The 21407-nt window shown below is 39.0% G+C and overlaps 2 protein-coding genes across 2 annotated transcripts; one reads left to right on the top strand and one right to left on the bottom strand.

The window, feature by feature from the left end:
- Positions 1–13958: 13958 nt before the first annotated feature.
- On the top strand, positions 13959–15062 carry LOC110063783 (histamine H2 receptor-like). The gene has a single exon (XM_020770780.2). It carries the CDS (start codon positions 13959–13961, stop codon positions 15060–15062), a length of 1104 nt encoding a protein of 367 aa, XP_020626439.2.
- A 1813-nt stretch (positions 15063–16875) lies between these two features.
- Positions 16876–21376, bottom strand: LOC110063582 (QRFP-like peptide receptor). The gene has a single exon (XM_020770576.2). The coding sequence runs from the start codon at positions 18844–18846 to the stop codon at positions 17752–17754; it is 1095 nt and encodes a 364-aa protein (XP_020626235.1). The 5' UTR covers positions 18847–21376; the 3' UTR covers positions 16876–17751.
- Between the last annotated feature and the right edge of the window lie 31 nt (positions 21377–21407).

Genomic DNA, 21407 nt, shown 5'->3' with positions numbered 1-21407 from the left:
TGTTTTCTTAATTTCTTATATTTCGCCTTCACATACAGAAAAGCAAACACATTTATAAAGATCTTAAAACTACATGGTGAAAGGTAACAAAAACCATTTTTGGTATGTTTTTAATCACAAAATCGTTGCAACAGAGCTTTTAGCGTCTCTGACAGCTTTCTCTGGCTCAGCAAAAATACAGTTCAAATAGCTTTTTGTCACAACCAGGAACTAATCACATGTTGAATAGGCTTGTCACTTCCATTTCATAATATAAAATGTAGGGGTAACCGCGCGTTTTTTTAAAGTTATTCATCATTTTTTGAAACTTTTTACGGTGCCCGTCCTATTTTTTGCTGTCACCTCCCCAGTAAGTAAAACAGTTGCGTCTCTCTTACTTGGTTTCTCGCACATTACGCCATCTGCAGGAAGATCGGGATTTCAGTATAATTTTCGACAGTTAACAGCTAGATTTTCAGCTGCAAGCCGTTAACAGATAGTGGTTAGCGATACGCTGCTATTCTGGTATTCCTGGTTTTAGTACAGGTTGGTTAAACTTGATTTCATCATACCAGGAAAATTTTGCTGTCATTTTAGTCGCGTACTTGGTAGTGTAGTTGATTACTTACGTCAATGCCAACCCTAGCGCGCGCGAGGAGTGTAAACCATGCCTTACGTGACGCGCAGAACGTGTGCGCACTAATAAAAGTAGGTAACGTAAATATTTCAATCTGAATATGATTTTCTTAATAAATTATGATTATTTTTTTATAAAAAAATTAATTCTGCATCGTCATTCCCTCAATCCCTTGAATTTTTTCCAGCACCGCTGACCAAAGAAACTACATACATACATACATACATACATACATACATACATACATACATACATACATACATACATACATACATACACGCAAAGTAGCCTGTATCCCTTGTGGATCCTCCATTGTCATCCGCTAAGTTGACTTCGGTCGTGTATCATGAACTTGATCCTTAGTTGGATTTCAAAACGGAGTTATAGGCTTCCCCTACCTTGTCACCTTGAAAGAAAATGTCCCAGGAGACCACGTTCCATGCCACGTAAATCACATCTTCGATTGCCGTGTTGCCAGCATGGTTGTCCTGATGGCGTAGTGGATATCACACCCGACTAGTATGCGGGGGGACGTGGGTTCAAATCCCACTCAGGGCGAATTTTCTTTCAAACATTTATCCACTTTACACACGCATACATATACACGCATACATATACATACGTTTATTTGATAAGTAGATTTAAAATAAGCAATTGTACAACTGATGTGGCCCTACTACTACTAAGTCTAAATAAGAGAAACAGAAATTTACAATACAATTGTCATAAAGCGAAAATACTATACTATATACAATAACGATAAAAAGAGTAATCAAATAATTTAAAAATACCTAAATTCAGGGTTCTTATTATAATTTACAGAGCATTCCTTTTGGAAACTGATGTCTCTGACATAGGTCTTAATCGATTTTATCTTTCTTTCAAAAGAGAGTGGGTTTTCAAGCCGTTTGACAGTGTCAGGTAAAGAGTTCCAGGCAATTGCAGCTCTGTGTTTAAATTGGCCTTAATACAGCAACATTTAACGATTTCCTAAGACTATACGAAGAAGCGTTCTTAACAACTAGACTATTTACATCATCTAAATCTATATTATAAAAAGCTCTATGCGTTATATTTAGAATACGAGAACAATAAAAATATTTTAATGGCATCCAATTTGCATTTATGAGTACTGTTTCGTCTTCCATGTCTCCTGGTAGTTTGTGGATAAGTCTTGCTGCTCTGAGGTGGATTAGTTCTAGATCTTTCATCAAATAATCTGAGCAAGAGCCCCACACAGCCATACCATATAATACGCTTGGGATTACTGTTTTGTAATGAATTGTTTCTAGTGTGGCTTTTGGTAAAAAGCTTATGCGTCTTAACATTTTAACTTTAGAGCTGTATGAGGTAGAGACAGATTTTACATGATTGGCCCAGGAGAGACTTACATCAATGGCTATACCAAGACATACAGAGAAAGATTCTGTATTCGATGGTTTTGTCTCCCCAGACTAAATCCTTCAGAGGGCCAATAAAGGGTTTTGTATCCAAGAGTAATGCATCACATTTCCCTTCATGAATAATTAATCTATTCTTTTGACACCAGGTTTGGAGCTGATCTAATATCACCTGGAGAGCTATAGCAACCTCATCAGTAGTATTATCAATGGTATAAATGGTAGTGTCGTCAGCATATATGTAAACTTCGCCACTTCTTATGCTGTCTGGAAGATCATTTACATAAGTAATAAAAAGCCTAGGTCCCAACAGGGAACCCTGAGGGACCCCAATTTTTACAGGTTTAGATTCCGAAAATGCACCATCCATTTGTGTCAATTAGCTTCTATTTGCTAAATAATCCACCAGACATATCCACATATCTTCTGACACTCCCAGTGCCTTACGTTTCTCAACCAGAATGACATGATCTACACAATCAAAGGCTTTCCTAAAGTCAATGAACAATACGCGTACTTTAAGCCCATCGTCCAAGGCTTCTTTCCACAATTCAGTAAGGTGCAACAAAAGGCTTTCTGTAGAATGGCCCTTCCCAGATCCCCATTGTCTATCCGATAGGAGATTGTGAGAGGTGAAATGATTATCAAAAGATCTACAAACCACCCTCTCCAAAATTTGGCAAGGAACACTTAGGAATGAAATAGGTCTATAGTTATTTACATCTAGCCTGTTGCCCGTTTTGAGAACTGCAGTTACCTGGGATTTCTTCCACCTGATAGGGAATTGGCAATCTGCTCTGCTTTTCATACAAATTTCAAAGAGCCCTTGTACAACAGAGGACTCACATAACTTAAGGTCTCTTGGGGAAATGTGATCCAAATCCATTGCTTTATTTGGGTTGAGGGATTTCTGTACAATCTCCTGAACTATGTTCCACTCCACTGAAAAACTAGACATAGTAGGGCACACTTTATAAATGAAGTTGGTGGTATCAGGGTTGAGTGGGCCTAAATCTCTGGTTAGATCTAAGGCTATATTTAACTGAAAGAAATCATTAAAATAATCAGCCTTCTGTTCGCTTCCAGTAATGATGTTTCCATTTCTATCTTGTATCGGCCCACATTTTTTGATCTTGCTTTTCTTCAGAATGCGGTTTGTAACCTTCCAAAAAACCTCTGGTGAGTTGGCATTTTCAAAAAGGTTAAGGCAATATGCTGCCTCTGCCTTTCTTAGCATTGCCTTAACTTTGTTCCGTTGCTGTTTGTAGCGGCACCATAATTCATTATTTCCAGGATTGAAATGAGCTTCTCTTAGGTATTTATATCGCCGATTCATAGCCTTCCTAATTTCTGAATTCATCCAAGGAAGGGATCTATCTCTGATCTTCACAATTCTTTTCTTAATGTGGTTGTGAAGAATGCCCTGAACATAGATTCCCATAAAAATACACTATCGTCAATATCTTCAAGAGCACCAATAGTGTGCCATGGGGCTCTGGCCATATCAGCTTTAAGCTCATTTAAGTCTAAGGATTTATAATCTTTAACAAAGGCAATTTTCGGTTTTGGTTTGCTTTTTGTGAGAGCAAAAACTCCATATACAAGATGATTGTCAGAAATACCAAGAATACCAAGAAATACTAAGGAATGTAACCTTTCTGTGTGTACTTGAGTAAAATGATTGGCGCACACCTCGTAATGCCATAAAGCCCATCTATGAGTCATTCTCTTCCCCCCTGGCATGTCCTGCGCAATCCAGTCTATTCTAGGTGCGCGGTTAACCAAGAGCCTCGGGAACGGCAAGTGGAAAACTAAAGAGAGATTTTTGGGTCGGCTGGTCTCTTTTACACTCGCCGTTCTCCGCCACTTTCCCCATTTCAATCTAGACACACTCTGTTACGCGTGTTTTTAAGTCGGGATGGAAGTCAGTTGGAGGGCGCACACATGTTATTACTTTAAGGGCCCATTAACTGATCTTTTCGAGCCGTTGCTAAGGAAAATTTATACTCATATAACCCCATCGTTTTTAGTTAGGTCAGAGTTATTTCATGTGTTTTAACTTTTTCATGATCAGTAACACCAGCGATGACATCATTAGGCCACGCCCTTGGTCATGTGACTAATACTGAAAAAATGCCAAGGCTTCAAGGCAAATTGCTCTAACGAGATTTTTTTCATTGATGTAATATTTTTAATTTAACCCTCATTACGCTATGCATAGATTTTCTACAAGGTCAAATTTTGAGAGAATTTCAAAATATTGAACAATTTGTAATGTTCTGAAAAAAGGCATGATTTTGAAAAGGGAATGCATAGCTATGTTTCCAACGTTGGCTTTAATCAAAACTCGTCGAATCAGGCTGGATTTAATGAAAAACCGTGTTTCCTTTACCATTTAAAGAAACCGGAAGTGCGCCTGAGATACATTGGAAGTTACCCCGCGTGCGCAATTTACACTACCAGCGCACTTCGTTGAGATCAAACAAAGCGACACGGAGTTAGTTTTTCTCTTACTTTTCCTGTTGTTTTTCTGTTTTTTTTTTTGTTTTTTTTTCTTATTTTGTCTTTGCTTGTACTTTTCCTTTATTTTGCATTTGTGAAACACAAAGAAAAGACATCTAAAATGTAAGTGAATTTGAAAGTTAGTGTGTTGTTTTTATTTTCCACGCTCAGGCTGACGTAAGTAACCGGAAGAGAAATTTTATTCCTCAGAATTGCATTGCGCATCCCCTGCGCACGACTTTTGCGTCATTAACGCGAGCTCGCGAGCACTTGCATATGCACAACATATACAAAATGGTGGCTTCTTCTAAACGGCTTCGCTTGCGAGAGACGAATCATCGTTCTTTCTCGGAAACGAGTACCGGGACTTAACGAATTTTTATTTAGTTTGAATGCAGCGATCACCTTCTTTCAATACAGTGAATCGAGACCAATTTCTATTGCAGAGTAACAAGTTATCACTGAAAATGAGAGCATAGCTAGCACTCGTAAAAGATAATGTGCGCCCTCAAGAATACTGCGCGTTTGGAACATATTGAATCCCTGTCGACTAAATATGGGTGCCTTTATCGTGAAACGTACATTAAATTGCTCCTTGACACTGATGCAATGCATCCATTGTTATATTTCTCGCTTAATTTCTCCCTATTTTTCTGCTCTCACAAAGCGTAAAGTGAGTGGTTCAAATATAAACGTTTCTAAAAGCAGATAATTTAAGGAATTATGGGGTTTATTGAAGGTTTTCCTGCTCCTAAACGAATACCGGGACCCCCTTTTTTATTTCAAAATTTAAGTTCTCTTGATGTAAGCAGCCAACAGGCAAAATTTGAATGAAAATCAATTGTGCGTTCGTTTTCGGGAGAATGACCTTAAATAGATACAAGATTTATCGACGAAGCTGAGTCTTTACAGTACGCGACAAAAGAGCTTATCACAGAGGCCCTACCAACCTTTTGTGGCTCGGTGGTACAGCGCCCTACTAGTGAGCGGAAAGTCATAGGTTCGTATCCTGTTGCTATCACTCAGGATTCTCTTTCTAGGCATAACTCTACTAGCTTGTAAAAGGACACTTCGAGGTAAAAACACATTTCTAATACTGTTCAGGATTTTGGGACAGCAACTACCTATTTGGAAGAAGGGGTATACCTATGCCCAAATGTGGCGTGGCAAAATATCGATATACCCTTCATCTTCCCTGTTGTTTTTTAACGGAGACTTCTATAAAGCAGAGTAAAAAGCAATCACATGTTCAGGGTGGCTTTTTGTTCAATGTTCTGAAAAAATACATTGATATCTAAATATTCAGAAGCTTAATTCAACATGACACTTGACATTCTCTCTCTCTTTATTAAAGGACGACCGAGCTGCTATTTGAGAGTTGTGCTCGGTAAAGGTCCTACGAGTTTAGTTTAAGAGTTTGACTGCGTTCTACCTGATTGTTTGCCTCGAGAAGAACTCGGCGTAACAGAAGTTATCGACAGATTCTCTATTTTTCGCAAGTAGCTAACATTTCTGATCTTGATTTCGGCAGTAGGGCTTTTAATAATCATTACATTTTAATTTTTCCCCATAAGACGCAATAGCTAGGGCTTTGACTTAGAAACACTCACGTCACTGCCGATAATTAAAATCAAGGCATAACATGCTTTTCAATAATGGTGGACCTTGAGATGCCAGTATGTTGCAATTATCTTCATATCAAGAGGAAATTAAGAGTAAGAGAAAATACGTCCTCCACATAAGCCTTATTCCTAAGGTAATAACTCTCAAGATATCTTGAGATCGCTCCCGGTTTCTGAAATCCCAGGAGAGTCTAGAAGAAGCCAATCTTACTCACACGTACAGTAGCTTTGCATGCATTTTCATCCTCCTCGAAAGTATCTATGAAACACGCGTAGAAGAACTGGGTACAAGGTTATCCGCGGAAGCACTACGTACCATGTCTGAAAATACCTTTTGAGTTAATTTCAGTTGTTTAGTTATTATTATCGTTATCGTTATCGTTATTATTATTATTATTATTATTATTATTATTTAATAACAACAAGAACTTTAATAAAATCTCCTCAGAAAACCTATTTACAAATCTTCACACATTCCACTACCGTAGACTAAAATTTTGATGAAAATAAAAATATCTTGAGATCCCAAAATACTAATGCACAAGTTCATATATATCATCATCGACTTCTAAAATTAGTGAACACACGCCCGTTTAGCGTTATCATCATCATCATCATTATATGGCTTGTGTTTGCAGCCGATATAACGCGCGCTCTTATTGCCCAATTGTAGGGCCTTATTCTCCCTAAATACCCACGGGCCGATTACTGGCCCGCAAAACCAAAGCAAAAGGCATATAATAAACAGCTTATTAACGTCGAACGTTCGGTCTTTACGGGAAAATCTCAAACCTCGGCCTTCCCGTATTGACCTCGCCATCGCTTGGTCAATACAGTAAGGTCTCGGCTTGAGATTTTCCCGTAAATACCGCATTCTCATTTAATAAGTAAAGTAGTTATTAACCTTTCAAAAAAGGGAACACATTGGAATAAGGCCTATATGGGGGATTAAACTTTCATCCTCTCCCTATTCATGTGCAATAACGCAAGATTCCTCTCAAACGATTGTTTTTATCAAATCCCTTCACCTTTGCCCTGGTTTTTATAATTAAATATCATAAAATCAGTCTATTGCAATTGCTGTCTACTAATACAGCAGTTTAGCATCTGTGGGCTAAGTTATCTCACGGCTGCATGTTTTTGAGCGACAATAGCGTCGACAAAGAAATTACGAAAGCCGCTGGATTTACTGAGCTTCAGATATGACGAATAATTCATACTGTATTGTACTATACTGCTTTGCACAACACTGCATTACACTCTACTATAATGTACTGCACAACACTGTACTGTACTGTACTGTACTGTACTGTAGTGAATTGCACTGAACTGCGCTGTACTGCACCGAACTGTGCTGCACTGCACTGCACTGCACTGTACTGCACTGTACTGAAATCTACTGCGCTGTACTGCACTGCACTGCACTGCACTGCACTTTGCTGTACTGCACCGCATTGCACTGAACTGCACTGCACGGTACTGCACTGTACTGCACTGCACTGTACGGCACTGTACGGCACTGCAGTATACTGCACTGCACTGTGCTGCTTTGCACTGCACAGTACTGTACTGCACTGTACGGTACGGCACTGCGCTGCTCTGCACTGCACTGCTCTGCTCTGCACTACACTGCACTGTACTGCACTGCACGGCACTGCACTGTACTCCACTGCACTGCACTGTAATGCAATGTACTCCACTGCACTGCTCTATCCTGCACTGCATTGCACTGCAATGCGCTGTACTGCACTGCATTGCACTGTACTACACTGCACGACACTGCACAGCACGGCACTGTACTGCATTGTACGGCACTGCACTGTACGGCTATGCACTGTATGGCACTGCACTGTACTGTACTGCACTGCACTGTACTGTACTGCACTGTACTGCAGTGCACTGCACTGCACTGTAATGCACTGCACTGTACGGCGCTGCAGTGTACTCCACTACACTGCACTGCACTGCACTGCTCTGCACTGCACTGTACTGCACTGCGCTGTACTGCACTGCACTGCACGGCACGACACTGCCCTGCACTGTACTCCACTGCACTGCTCTGTCCTGCACTGCACTGCACTGCACTTCAGTGCATTGTACTGTACTGCACTACACTGCACTGTACTCCATTGCACTGTACTGCACTGCACTGCACTGTACTGTACTGCACTGCACTGCACTGTACTGACTGCACTGTACTGCACTGCACTGCATTGCACTGCACTGCACTCTACTGTACTGTACTGTACTTTACTGAACTGTACTGAACTGTACTGTACTGTACTGTACTGTACTGTACTGTACTGTACTGTACTGTACTGTACTGTACTGTACTGTACTGTACTGTACTACGCTACACTGCACTGCACTGCACTGCACTAGACTTTGACACAAAGTTAAGTGAGGATTGTCAATTTACTGTATATGTTCGGTGTCTCAGAGACACTAAGAGCAAGGGTGTCCCCTTCCTACCTTCCCCCTGGCATCCTCCTCCTTTCCTCACCAGGGATTAACGCGGTTCCACTATGACATGCAACTACCCATGAAACTATGGCATAGAGAAATAAATCTTGGATGCGCCAATTGACAGGGGCACCCAACGGATCGTTTCGGTAAATTATCTGTTCGGAAGGCCTTTAATCCGACACCGCGGATATACGTTTTTTGGGGCGCGATACAGTATTTTGCTGGTCAGCGGTACACCCTAACAAAACTACAAAATGCCTGCAACTTTTACATTGTTTTCGCAGCGAGTCTTATCGACAGTCAAAAAGATACAAAACTTAGAGCGCACACTGTAAACTTAGCTTTTAAACTCCGCTCATTTGTTGGATAGTTCTCAGTTAATATTATATATTGTGCCAAAGCCAAACTGAACTTGCACACGGTGTGAAATTGTTGTTGTTTCGTGAGAGTTCATGCTCGCAAGCTTCGAGCCAGTGGCAATTTACGTTACGATGTGCGCTAAGGCTAAAACTAAGCAGCTTTTGTGTTGCTGTAGCGGTGTTCTGAGGACATCAACTTCTCAAGTTTGTTGAATTGATGGGCTTGAACCGTGTGAATTGGTATGTCAACGGCATTTCGATCAAATTCGTCGGGAAGACAAGCTCGTGTTCGTCCACTTGTTCGATTGGGGGCACTCGCGTAAGTAAACACGGTCATCCTGTCTCCACGCGGTATCACCGAATTATGGACCAAGTTGGCCGAAATCGAAGCAGTGCTTCGTATAAATCTTGGACACGTTGGTGTAACAAGTGTAGGACTGAATCCCTAAAAGGGTTCAAAATCTGGCCTCAACTCGGGGAAGAATTCACCGAGGTATGTTTTATCATAAAATATCCAATTTTAATTATACTGTACTTCAGTAAGCTTTAGGCTGGCGAAAATAAAATTTTAAATTTTCATGTTTATTATTGTTTCTTTGTTTCTTGTCATAATTTCGAATTGTTGCAGTTCTGTATTTTGCTTTTAGCGCCTCTAAAGTGTGAAAAATATTTTAAACTAGTTGCATAGCTATTAGAGTTTAGAAAAAAAGCTATTTAGCTATTAGAAAAAACCACAAGAAGTACATGACATCTGATTATCTTAAGATGGCAGAAGACATGGAATACAAAGCTGTTAAAAGGGTAATTAGAAATACATGCATATGTTATTGCAAGACAATAAAAATACCTTAAAATCTGGGTAATAACAACTTCCAATTAAAACTCAATAAATGAATTTCATTTTAAGTTATAAATAGGTTATCCCCCCTGTATTCACACAGCAATCTTCTGATTGTAAGGCCACCCAGATAATTTCTGACCACATTACCTTAGAGCCTGAGACTCTGTATAACTTTCTAAGATTAATATTTGTTTACATATTACTATTATCTGGATTTCCCAATAGAAAACTTCTTCTATTGTACATTTTTTTCTATTTTGGCTCAGCAAAAATCCTTTTAGATACTGTCCATGGATGATTTCCACAACATCAATGCTGTAAAAACACCAACTGAGAGAACAGTGACCAATGCTCTCCATATGGCAACTCCTCTCCTGAACATTCAGGCATCTGTTGATGGTGGGGAGAGGCAGGGGGCAGGAGCCCGGGAGAATATGGGGCAGGAGCCCAGGAGAATAGGGGGCAGGAGGAATCCAGAGAGAAATGCAAAATGCTAATTTTTGTCATTCATTAAGGCTTCAAATACTTTCAAAAACAAGAACTGAAAATGTTACTTGACTTTCATTTAGTGTCTTTAGAGACTTCTAGGCTGACGGGCAAAGAAAACTTCACCCTTGGGCTCAAAATGAGGCCCAAAATGAAACCCTTTGACAGTGGTTACGTCATAGGTCATTCACTTGAAAGACATGGGTAAGAGTAGCAAGGCTGAAAACGAAGGAAAAGGAAATGCCCAAGGGGTGTGCAGCTAAATGACTAAGATGTGTTTTGAGTCTCTTAATTTACAGGGGACAGGAGCAGGACGAACAAGGGTGGGAGTCAAGAGATAGAGGTATGGGAAGTGGGAGAACAGGGTATGGGAAATGGGAGGTTCTGACTCCGCTGTCTCTTCCCCCACTTGATGCAGTACCTTGTCCTTAGGTAAAAGGTAAAGTCTGCATAGAGCCAAGTGGCCCATCAGGCCAGGCTTATCTCGGGTTCTGTAGCATGAACCGACTAGGAGTATTTCTACTACCCCCTGCCGGATAGGATGCTAGGCGATCACAGGGTTACCCCCAGCATTATATTCACCAGTACCCATATGTACACCTTTGTGGAGAGAGGCACCATGAGAGTAAAAGTGTCTTGCCCAAAAACACAACACAATGTCCTTGACAAGGGCTCAAACATGGACCGCTCGATCCATTGCTGAGCGCACTAACCACAAGGCCACCGCACCTCCCACCTTGTCCCTTAGGCCTAACCTTAACCCTAAACCTAAAAAAAGGAGTCTGTAGATTTCAGTCAAGTTTATCTCTTTTATCACTTGTGTATTTGAGGCAATTTCTAATTTCCTCACTTTCTGCCATTCAGTTTACAGTACCAAAGCCTGATTCGCAACTACTGACGGAACTTGTTTTTGCAACTTACAACTTCAGACTTTGCACAAAATTTCTCACTGGAGAAAAGCAATGTTGTAGAACTTAAGTGATGAACTAAATGCAATAAATATTAATTTGTAAGAAATGTATCTGTTCTTTAATACATGCTTTTGTGTCTAGTATCTGAGTTGGATGTAGCGAAGATATATTACTAATGGTTTGTAGACAACAGTAAGCCAATTCAAAGACACAGTGGCATAAACAAACCCACTTGTTAGCCAAATATCAGGAAAAAAAATAAATACATATAATTATATAATTTATTGCCATCAGGTGCTATAATGTCTTGTAATAAAGTGGTTACAAGTTAAGTAAGAATCTTACAGAAGGGAGGATGATACAATATTATGACTAAGGGGATCATAATTAATTTCATATTGATTCAAAGCACGTCATATGTACATGTCTGATTCATTAAGCACATACAATGTAAAAATTATTTTGCAGTGATTGAGCAAAGCTCATCTGAATTAAATTAAATGAAAGGAAAAACAACAACAGTCAATTATTTATATCAGTTGATACACTGCACATGTAAAATAGGGAAATAGAAATCGAAAAGCTTCAAATGACTGAGTAAACAAAATAAACTAGTGGGTTTCATTGAAGAGTTGATTACTGCCTCTCTGAAATGTTGAATGTCTTTTCAGCATCAAAAGATGTGAAACTTGACCACATCCCATAAGTGGAAGCGGTTTCGTGTAAACAAATTCAGGTGTTTGGGCATTTTAAAATATTTAGTTACCTGTGCATACATGTACAAGGAAACGGTCTTGAAAATTTCCATGTACTATCAACATGTAATCGATGTAAACAAAAAAGACCGCAAGCGAGGAAAAATTGTCTATGAACCGAACATATTGAGCGGTCTTGAATGTTTTCAGTATTTCCAGCGTTCGCTGCGGCCAACAAATCACAATATTTTCGATTTCTGCTCCCTTCGCAAACGCCACCATTATATATAAATGTAGGCTTAAACAATCTTTAATGATAGAGAAATATCTTGTGAATGAAATGAACAAATGTTTTATTCTGACAGCAAACGGCAGGTACAAAAAAATTATTTCACCTGTTACAAAAAGCGCAGAAAGTCAGAAAGGTGATAGAAACGCCAAACAAGCCAGTCTTTAAAGACAAATTCTTATCAAAGTTTCTTTGACGCGTTGCGAAATATAATCTAACTGAACAAGCACCACATGTCGGCGCAAAGTGAGTGTGAATAAAACGGTCCCGACTTACATGTACCTTAACCACTTCATGCAAATTACACTTTTAATCCAACTAGTCTTCAAAGTCCTTGCAAAAGCTTCATGCAGAACCAATCTTCTGCTTTGCTGGATACTCATCGTTGTTTTCGACAATTCTGAGGCGAGGGCGACTGAAGCAACACGATGCAGGCTCGAGTCAGCAAACTACACATTACTCCACACAAAATGACTCCCCTGTACCCCTATTCATTACCGGAACATTGTTTGAGTATTAAAAACCCATTTAAGGACGTCAAACTCACCAATAACGAGAAGTATCAAGGATATTTTCGACCTTAAAACTAACCAAAATACTGATCTCGGAGAACTGATCGATCGAAGGACAGCACAGCCTGATGGTGATGACCACTGACCAGTTACGGTGACGTCAAAAAACGTATTTCCGCGGTGTCCTTTAATCCCCTCTGATTTTCTTAAGAGAATTGTCACCTCGAACTTTCGTGATATGAGAAATTTAATGTCTGTTGTTTTCAGATTGTTAAAAATGTCGTTTTGGGTACCGAAAAAAGGTCAGCTATCATTTTCGGAAAGGCGATAAGACCTAAGGTTTTCGGGAAATGGGCAAAAACGTCCTAATAAATTCGAGAATACTCAAGTTCCCCTAGAATAACCGAACAGATAAAACTTTTTTAGCGCAACCTAAAATTAACCCACAGAGCTTTAACAGAACTTTAAAAGTAACCCAGATGGCCTAAAACAGCGTTTAAAAGCGTTCGAGAGAAAACGGTCGTTACGTTGGGTGCCCCTGAATTGCATATTGAGTTGGACCTCTCTCTGACAATGGGCATGAATTGTTAAAAAAATGTCTTGTAATCGAAGCGCGACATAGAGATTTCAACGAAGGACTTACTAAAATTAGAACAAAGAGTTCTTATTTTAGTTTTGAAATCAGGCAATTTAATTTGGCAAAACTGAATAGCTCAAAAACCAATCTTTTAAGCTGACGGAATTATTAGTTAATAGAAAGAGCTTATTGAAGGTTGTCGCCTCGTTCATAGACGGCCTTCTGATGTCTGCTAAGAACCCACGTCTTCCTAATAAGATAGTTGTTATTTCATTTCAGTTTTTGAAATTAGTTTGGGTATTAGTTTACCGACAAAGTGGTCCTCGATTATTTGACTTTGAGCTTAATTTCACATCGTCAAAATCAATAGTGTATCAAGATGAAACAATTGGAGAAAAGTATATCTGTCAAAACCGACAGATATTGAAGCTTCTTTAAGGTTCACGTTTAAAAAGATGAGTTTTAATAAAAATGGAGAGATTAAAGTGATTGGTTTGGTTGTTAATCCTAATCGCTGATCATGTGCTGTGGAAATCATTCACTGCGGCAGATTTTTGTTGTACAGCAGCTAGAAACTGTCCTTTTGCGTGTAGAACATTGTCGGGGGCTAAGCGCTGGTAAAGATGATATAGATTCTCCGAGAAGTCGCTTTAGTTGATCCGTCGTATATTGCAAAAGACTGATGGAGAACGCCTTAAACACGACTTCCTCCACTTTCGAAAAAGAGGAGTGCTTTGTCTTGGATTCCATTACCGTGAAGATAGTCCGCATCTGCGTTTACTGCATTGTGATATTCTTCTCTTTAAGTGGCAATCTTTTAATTATAGCAGTGACAAGAAAGATCAAGATGACGAGCAGGAAATCTATTCATTATCTCATAGTGAACATGGCCGTGGCGGACATTTTTCTTACTCTATATATGCCTCGTGTTATAAGTCTCGTATACGCTGGGTTTGAATGGCAAGTCGATGGTACACCAGGAGAACTATTCTGCAGAGTTTCAACTCTGCTCAATCAGACCTGTATGGCAGCGTCAATTCTAACTGTTGTTGCAATCAGTTTTGATCGTTTTCTTGCTATTATGTTTCCACTGCGGACCTCGCTTCTAACAATTCCCAGAACTAAATTGCTGGTAACTCTCATATGGCTAACAGCGTCTATTTTTCGATTTCCAGTGGTCTATGCAGTCAGTTTAAACAACGTCGACGGGAAACAACATTGTTATATACAACTCGATGAAACATTTGGCCATGGAACTGAAAAAATCTACTACTTTGTCAATCTTTTATGTCTTTTTGCTGCACCTTTCCTGGCTATTTTAATTCTATATTCTGCTATAATAGTCACTCTGAAAAGAAGAAAACTACCAAAACCTGACAGCGCGTTAAGAATGAATCCATGGCAACAGCGCAAAGAAGAGACTACCAGGAAGGTTTTGTCTATGGTAACAGCAGTTGTAATAGCATTTCTCTGTTGCTGGTTGTTGTATTTTATTCGTCTGATATTGTTTTCCTACGATGTCGACGTTTCATGCGATGTTCAGTTTGTCCGCCTGTTTCTCGCTCATTCCAACAGCGCTATAAATCCTTGCCTCTACGTGGCATTCAGCGAGAATTATCGTTGTGGCGTCAAAAAGATTTTCTCTCAATTGTGTTGTTTACAAGATTGCTGCAGAAACAGCTATATGTTACCATCAGCAAAAGGGACTGGGAACTCGAAGACTGTAATCCACGAGCTAGAATTCAAAGACAGTTGCCAGGTAGTCTACTTTTCTACAAAGCTGTAGTGTCACATGTTCTGTATTCACCATGGAAACGATTTCGCTCTCTCCAGTCCTTCAGCAACTTTTCTACAAACTTTTAGTGTCACATGTTCTGTATTCACCATGGAAAAGAACTTGCTCTCCAAAACCCTCAACAACAGGAAAGAACTTGAGCATTGTCAATTCTTTTTAGGCGGCTGGCAACAGTTTCCATCGCTTTCCAAGACTTAGATTTTGATGTATCATTATAACCACTCTACATCAGTAGATGCTACAAAGATGGTATCAAAAAAACTACTCAATCATTGGTGAACTCGTTTTTATTATTTTGGTGACAAAACAGGTTACCACAGCAACAGAATGACCTGCTAAAAACACCTTTAATTTTAGCTCAAACTGCTAATAACTCAAAAACGAGCTCGGTGACCCCTATTAAATTTTCAAAAATTCAAAGTGGATTTGAACCCAATGTGCAGAATTGTTTGAAAAACTTTGCCAAAAGTTGCGTTTTATCCTTCTAATCAAAATTCAATACAGTAAAAATATGGTTCACCGAGATCATTTTGATTTATGGGCAGTTAAAGTTGTGGGTGTTTTCAACAGGTCATACTGTTGCTATGGTAATCTATCATGTGTCATGAAAATTGTAATAACAACTTGTACACCAATGACTGTGTATTTTCCTTATCCTACGATCGTAGTACCAAATGACAAAGACTGATTATAATGATTCGTCAAAATCTAATTAAAACACGTTTTCCTTTTCAAACAAGCACAATGCATTTTCACCTATGCTCCACAGTACAGGAACGGGAAAAAGATGCAGTTTCAATCGAGAAAGGTAATTTCGAAACGCAGCTCTTCCTGTCAAGTCAGTGAAAACGGATTGACAGAATTCAAAATTTGGTTTGCTGCACTTCTACGAAAGCATGTCAGCCCTTATTATGAAACGAAACTGTAGATGGAACAGTTTCTATTTCTTTGCCAAGTTTTTGTCTCAAGTTTTCGGTAACTGAACTCATTAACTAATAAGGCCCCTGTCCACACTACACCGGAGAAATTCAAAAACGCTGCTTTGTTTCCATGGTTAGGCCTACCGACCACTCTAGTCCGGCACGAAAACGGCGCTTTTCGAGAACGCTTTTCAAAGCAGAAGAATTTCAAAACGCCGACGTTGCGTTTTAGTGTGGACGGAAAACATTTTGAACACGGAGCTTTTCGAAAACGTTGAGGTAAAAATAATAATCACCTGATTTCCCTGTCCGAATCTTCCTCAAACATAAATCCGAAATGACCGGTGATTGTTGCGTTTTCAAAATTCTCTGTCGTAGTGTGGATGGAAAACATTTGATGCGTTTTGACAATGAAATCGCCACTTTCAAATTTCTCCAGCGTAGTGTGGACGGAAAACATTTGATGCGTTTTGAGAGTGAAAATGCCATTTTCAAGTTTCTCCCGCGAAATGCGCACGGGGTCTAACTTCGTACAGGGTCACCCACGACACAGCTTGTGCTTTCAAACAACATATTTCTTATCAGTAATGAAGATGCATTCTTAGTATTAAACTAACATGAATTTTAAAACTTAGAACGGTCTGTCACCAAACTGATAATATTTGCAATGTACTGTAAGCACAAGAGGCCATCACTATAGAAATTTAATATCGCATAAAAATTGTTATTGGTTCGTATACAATCAAAAGCACATATTAAGGCGTTTTCAGGTCAAGTGAGACAAGTGTGTCAACGACTTTCAGTTCGATAATTCATTAAGTGTTGCACAAAATAAACATCACCAATATGACTTTTTCATCGATCCTCTCGTTGCTTTATTAATATTTGCATAGTTTCATTGTTCAAAATAAGGTCTTCCGTCAGGTTCGTAAAATCTTCCGTTTGACTGAATAGCTCAAACCTTTGGGGTCAGTTTTAAATTCCAACAACGGTGAATAGCTGATATCGCCGCTCAAGAAAACATTTTTTTTCTTTAAGCTTGAGCAATGTTGCGTTCTGCACCAGCAAATTACTTTTAAGCAAACAACGACATCAATCCACAGTTTTCTTTATTTCTCTACATTTTGATGGCAAAAAGGATGGAAATGTTTTTTGTTTTTTTGGTTAACTAGTTTAGTATCTTTACGTATATCAAACGAGTGCATGTCAGTTTGTTGTCAGAATATCTTCAGTTTTTTCATGGTCATTGAAATTTTAGCTTAAAATTAAACTTCCCTGATATAAATCTCCGAAATGAGTTTGATTTTTATGATACTACCTGGGTATTAAACCCTTGGATATTATGCTAACATTACATTGAAAGCCACAGTTCACTGCACGGTAGAAAAACAAAATCGTATTTCACCTGTTACAGATAAATAAAAGTTAATAAATTTCTCACGCGAAACCCTTTTCGACCTAGGCTAATACGTATCTGTCATACATCTCCTCACAAAAGCTATTCAATTACGCTTTGCATGATCCAATGCGATTGCATTGAAGTGTTGAGTTTATATCTTAAACGTTTCGTTTTCAGTCCACTGAGGTATTTCCTTCTTCAGATCAGCTAGAATCACATCCTGTGCAAAAACGAATTGACTGTTTGGGCTCAGTGAATTACAGTCATTTTGTGGCGGAACAATTTTCTACGTTTCTTAACTAATAACTTATTACCTTCCTCTTTACAAAGTCATTTACCTTTTCTTTCATTTCGTATTCTTTCAAGGCTGTTCATCTTCGTCTTGTGGATACATGGACAAAGTAATCCCTATTGAGGGAGAAACTCTCTGTCTTAAATTACCCATAGCTAAGCTGGGTATGCATTTACAAAGAGGGCTTCGGCTCAGAATGTTTCTAACACCTCCACGAAAATTTTCGTTCAACAGAAGGTACAAACAGGGATTAATCGCGCTGTTAAGATGGGCCAAGAACAGCCTGAGAAACTGAACGTCACAGCTCACTTGAATTTTATAAGAAAACAGAATAAGCTGTACAAAATAGAGAATCCAACACAGCACAAACACAGCGACCACGATCAGCACCATGCGAAGAACCTTCCTCTTTATAACCGCGTCTCGTCTTTGTTGCCTTCCCATGTTTCGTAATACCTCTTCTCCGGGAATTTTTCTTAGTTTTAAGGAGATCAAAATACCTGCATAGAGCACGACAGTCACCGATAGAGGCACAGCAAACAAGCCGATGAGGGTAAACTTATAATAAGCCTTCTCCGCTCCTTTGTAAAACGCATCGTCCAGAGACAATAAGCAACCCCACTTGCCATACCTGTCGTAACCTGTTTCAAGACCGTACAGCATTGGCAAGCGAATAGCGACGGATAAAATCCATATCATGGCGAGAATTATTTTGCAAACCGTTTTTGTAATGACTGTTTTTAGAGGCAGGACCACAGCGAAAAATCTATCACAGCTAATGGCGACCACAGTAAATATCGACGCGCATATGGCTGTCTGATGCGTGAAGACGGCAAATTTGCAAAATATCAGTCCAAGAGTTCCTCGTACTTGCCATTGGTAGCCAGAATACCATACAGACATAACACGAGGCATGTAAAGTGTTATTAACAAGTCTGCCACACACATGTTGACGATGAAGAAGTTGACAGTCTTTCTCATCCGCTGCTCTTTCCAGACCACAGCAATTATCACAGAGTTTCCGAGTAAAGAAACAATCAGCAGAACACAGTAAGGAATGATTCGCAGCATCTTAACAGCTGCTGAATCGTACACGAAGCATTCATCGTTAATGACACTTTGGTTTCGCTGCGTCTGGTTAAATGTTTCGTTTGCCAGCGACATGACCTGCGAATTTCAGGAGTGCGCGACCACTGGTTGGAAAAAAGCCGGTTCGCGAACGGTTTACGAGTACCAATTTCAGCTTGCCTTCGTAACACGGCTAATACACTGATATCAATAACGTCTCCCCACGTTTTTCGGTTCTGAACGTAACTTGGAGCAAACGCCGGTCTAAATGACAATATTGCATGTGTCACCGATCGTCTAAATAGCGATCGAACGCTGCGGAAATTCTATATGTTTTCATTTATGTTAATTGCGCTCGATCACAAAGTGGCGGGCGTTGAAATTCGAAATTCAAATACACCTGCGAGAAAGCTACAAGTCAATATACTCCCGGTTGAGAAATAGCTTAACGGACGAAGAAAAAAAAATCCAGCTTACATTTACCGTTAAACATTTTAGAAATAAATGCGGTTTAGTTTGCACGGAGCCAATCTATATCGGTCTACAAGGCAGATTATGATTGCGAAGCACCGTTTCAATAAGGGCGAAAGCAAGTGGACATATGCAAACACAGTTGATTTGATGATAGCGGTCTTTATAGAAAAACCGATCAATCTTCAATGACGCTAATTTTTTCCCCTCTTTTCAGATACCGGTTTTGTTGGTTTTATATTCAAACTGACAAATAGTTTACCTCGGCAATGTATTGCAATTCAGACTGAATTCAAACAGTACTTAAGATGTCAGAAGTTGATATCTTCTGCTGACGTTATTGAACTTATTGTAACGAATTTTAGTCTGGAAGTGAGATATCCAGGTTATATATCACCCTCCGTCCCATTTTGCAATTTTCTTGAAAACTTCTTGCGAAGACTTTTCAGTTATTGTCATAGTAGGGGGTAATACGTTGAAAAGAAAGACTAGTTGTCATGTGTGATATATGTCATATTTGAGTAAATGCTGGTATTTTACCTGTTAAGGTTTGACGTTCTGCAATATTGTGAGACAATTCTTTCTAAACTCTGATAAAGGCTGTTTAAACAAAAGCACTAAGTGTAGGCGGGATTAGAAAGTGTTGACAACTTCAAAGGCGTTCAAGCAATATTCAAAATTTATAAAATGATAAAATGTTAGATTTTTGAAATGTTTTTGTGTGCACCAAACGCCGATCAAAATATTCTCGACTAACCAATGGTTTGCTACGACAGTACATTACAATGTAGACTGAATTCAAACCATGCTTTATATTAGATATCAGATGTTGGTGTTTTCCGCTGACGTTATTGGACTTATTGTAAAGTGTTTAGTCAGTTTGATAAGGAAGTCAGATATTCTTTTATCACCATTTTTCCCGCCCGTTTCGCAATTTTCCAAGTAACTTTTGCTCATACTGCCGTAGATTTTGTGCAACGATTTATTCATAACCTATATCAGACAATTAAATAACAGGTTTTTAATGCGGGAGCTGATATGCTGGGAAGAAAGACTTGTCATTATGTGATGTCATATTTGAATAAACGGCTGGCACATTACATGTTAAAGTTGACGTTGTGAAATATGTATTTCAAGAAAATTCCTTGAATGCTCCTTGATGGCTTTACAAAAAACGTATTCAAGCAGTACTAAAAAATTTTGACTGGTTTTTTTTTTTTTTTTTTGCTAAATTTAAGGAGGGAAATCAATTATCTTATTAGGAAGTTGGTAACTGATTAGCTCGCGTTGAATCAAGGGAAAGTTTCTCTCTTTCCAACATCTCAAAGATATTTTCTTTCATTTTTCAAGTTGGTTCACGAATGGATTTGTAAAAGGAGACAGACGGTGCTATCTTAATCTCCTTTGTAAAGTAAACTTTCATCAGTAACATTTCTTACCTAATTGTTTATCGGTGTTTACAACTTCAAACTTGAAATTCTAGCATGCAGAGAAACGGTTGCTGAGGGGTAGAGCTCTCTAAACAAGCAGATTTTAACTAGAATTTCAACTAACAGTTCATTTTAAGGCGTGAAAAATCCCCATGCTTATTCGGTAAACACATAAAATACCTGGCTAGATTTTTTTTGTCTTCCGACGCATGAAGCAAATTTCTAGATCAAAGTATAGGGTTTAGGGAGAAATTCTATCTTTTCTGAGATAAGAAACGAATTTGTGTAACAGTTATTTCCAGAGAAACCAATGTAATCCACTTATATTTTCCCGTTTCTCTGTCGTGAATAGCAGCAAACGTTGGCCTTTTGATTGATTTCTTAGTAAAATAGAAAAGCTATAAAAGGTTACCTTAAGAAAATGTACTTCAAAAGAAACACCTGTCTTGCTTTGCAAACACAATAACAGAACGATCTCTCCACGAGTCCAATGGATTTTACACCTCCGGCATAAACTTTCATTTTAATACTTTAAACATTGCTCAATAATAAAAACGCCAAAGTAAACCATGGCTTGACCGAGCTATTTTCGCAGTCGCGCGGGGTATTTCGCAAAATTATATTGGCCAAATTGTTTATGTACGTCCTCCGTAGTCAAAGAGAACGTACATGTGTTTGCCGAACTCTCAAGCACTAGCAAATACACATTCTCGTTGGCCAGAAACCACTTCAATTATTTGTCAAAAACGCGCATGC

This window comes from Orbicella faveolata, unplaced genomic scaffold (assembly GCF_042242905.1).
Source record: "Orbicella faveolata isolate gen_17 unplaced genomic scaffold, um_ofav_v1 contig_12, whole genome shotgun sequence".
Lineage (NCBI taxonomy): Eukaryota > Metazoa > Cnidaria > Anthozoa > Scleractinia > Merulinidae > Orbicella > Orbicella faveolata.
The sequence above is the reverse complement of the archived record's forward strand: the minus strand, read 5'-3'. Positions and strand labels throughout refer to the sequence as shown.

Excerpts from the sequence above, each read along its gene's own strand:
- LOC110063783 (XM_020770780.2), top strand. The coding sequence starts at position 13,959 with ATGGAGAACGCCTTAAACACGACTTCCTCCACTTTCGAAAAAGAGGAG.
- LOC110063582 (XM_020770576.2), bottom strand. The coding sequence starts at position 18,846 with ATGTCGCTGGCAAACGAAACATTTAACCAGACGCAGCGAAACCAAAGT.